Source organism: Bison bison, unplaced genomic scaffold (genome assembly GCF_000754665.1).
Source record: "Bison bison bison isolate TAMUID 2011002044 unplaced genomic scaffold, Bison_UMD1.0 scf7180017837331, whole genome shotgun sequence".
Classification (NCBI taxonomy): domain Eukaryota; kingdom Metazoa; phylum Chordata; class Mammalia; order Artiodactyla; family Bovidae; genus Bison; species Bison bison.
The window spans coordinates 791-2,699 of NW_011473743.1; the positions used below are offsets into that span (position 1 = coordinate 791).

At 32.8% G+C, this 1,909-nt stretch overlaps 1 protein-coding gene across 3 annotated transcripts in view; it reads right to left on the reverse strand.

Annotated features, from left to right (window-relative positions):
* LOC104983495 (transcriptional regulator ATRX-like) overlaps positions 1-1,909 on the reverse strand; it is a 33,286-nt gene that overhangs the window by 748 nt on the left and 30,629 nt on the right. For 2 of the 3 annotated variants that reach the window (XM_010832928.1, XM_010832941.1), the window contains one exon: positions 1-246. In XM_010832928.1, coding sequence (XP_010831230.1) covers positions 1-246 — 246 coding nt within the window. The remainder of the gene's footprint in view (positions 247-1,909) is intronic. The other variant, XM_010832935.1, reaches the window with a different exon arrangement.

Consider the following 1,909-nt stretch of genomic DNA (forward strand, 5'->3'; position numbering starts at 1 on the left):
TCATGGCTGTCTTCCCCACTACAGTATATGCCCTCCAATGGCATAAACCATTTCCATCTTCATCACTGTGCATCAAAAGTCTGACACATGTTAAGCATTCAAATATTTGTGGAATTATCAACAGATCATTACACACCTTACAAATAAGTACTTGCAGTGAAGGATGTCTATAAATGGAATCTTTTTGAAAATGATTGACCTGTTGTCCACAAGCTGTACAGCTCACAATCCCATGAAGCCCATCTTCTAGAAGAAAAGAGTGACCGTTATTCACACATAGACACACATATAAAAAGACATATATTTTAGTTAGCATTTCCCAACATTCAAATTGAAAATTAAATACTTCATAATCCTTGGGAAAATGACATTTTGGATACAAATAAAAAGGTTAATAATTTTATGGACTTACTAAAAACATGACAACCTTGACAAACTGCAGAGCTAACTTGTTCCCTTTTACAGATGCAAACTCTATTTCTCACAACAACTTGACATAACATGAAGAGATTCCATAAAAGAAGTTCTAAAAATAGGTGCCAAGAGCTCTTTTCATTTTGCTACTGCTTCACAAATAAATTCAGCATCAGTTCTTAAAGAATGGAGAAGCAAGTGAAATACATGGAATAGATTCTTTTGGAACCCTATACTTTAGTTAGGTATACCATAAAATTTTTATTCTCAAAATGGAATTGTCTATACAGATCCTTTCAAAAGTATGTAAAAACCTGATAACTTTATATTACCAATTTGCTTCCTCAAAGTCCCTTCAATACTATCCACGATCCCCATTAACCTGCCTTTTTTCTATATCTACTCCATTGTCAAGTCCATATCAGCACTGTCCACTATTTCCAAATACGGACAAATAAGATTGGCAGGTATATCTATCTTGGCAGGAAAACCTCAGAATGGCTGGGTTTTGACAGAGTCCCATGCCACAGTTTCTGCAGAAAAACAGATTGAAGATAACCTACACAAGAATAAAAGGAACTTCTGCCTCACCCTCATCTCTAGTTCTACACAGTGCTTCACAATCTCAACTGAAAATTAGAATCAGACAAAGAATCTTTTAAAAACAGGGACAGCCATTCCCATCCCTAACCCACTGAAAGTTTTACAGGTGACTCTGATGTGCAAATAACTCTTATCCAAATAAGATGGTAGAATATGACTCAAAAGAGGCCAGTGAAAATGCCTTCATTCACTGAAGGAAAAAAAAGGGGGGGGGAAGGGAATAAGACTTAAAAAAAAAAAAAAGGAAAAGAAATTGTCTCTGTCCCTAACAAAAAGACAAAACAACATAGGTATTTCTCACCTTTTAATTTTCTATTTTGTGTTATTCTTAGTTTTAAGGTCCAAAGCACCAAGTATCAGCACAAATATTTTTACTTGCAGAAGTTAAAAAAGGTTAACCAAAGTATAAGGGCACCATCACACTCTATAAAGCTGCTTATATTTTATTTTAAATCATACCATCCTGCATTAGTATTTGATTGTGAGTATTCATATATTCTGTACTTTAAACACAAATAAATTTACAGTGTGTTTTTTCATATCAAATAATGATTACATTCATGTAAGCTAACAAAGTAATGAAAAGCTAGAGTCTGAATGTTCATCCAATGTTAGATAATATTAAGCATATTCTTTATGCTTTTGCACATATATCACTCAAGAATTTTAAAAAGCTAGGTGATCCAATGGAGAATTTTCCCCAAATGTGCATAAAGAATCATAAAAGATATTCACTGAAGTACTAACTAGCAATTGGGAAAAATTTGAAAACAAAAAATTAGAAATAATTTCACATTTAGGAAATGGATAGTGATTTACTTATATAACTGAATTCTATAGAACAGTGAAAAGTAAAAAACCCATTATACATTTACTGATATGAATACATTTC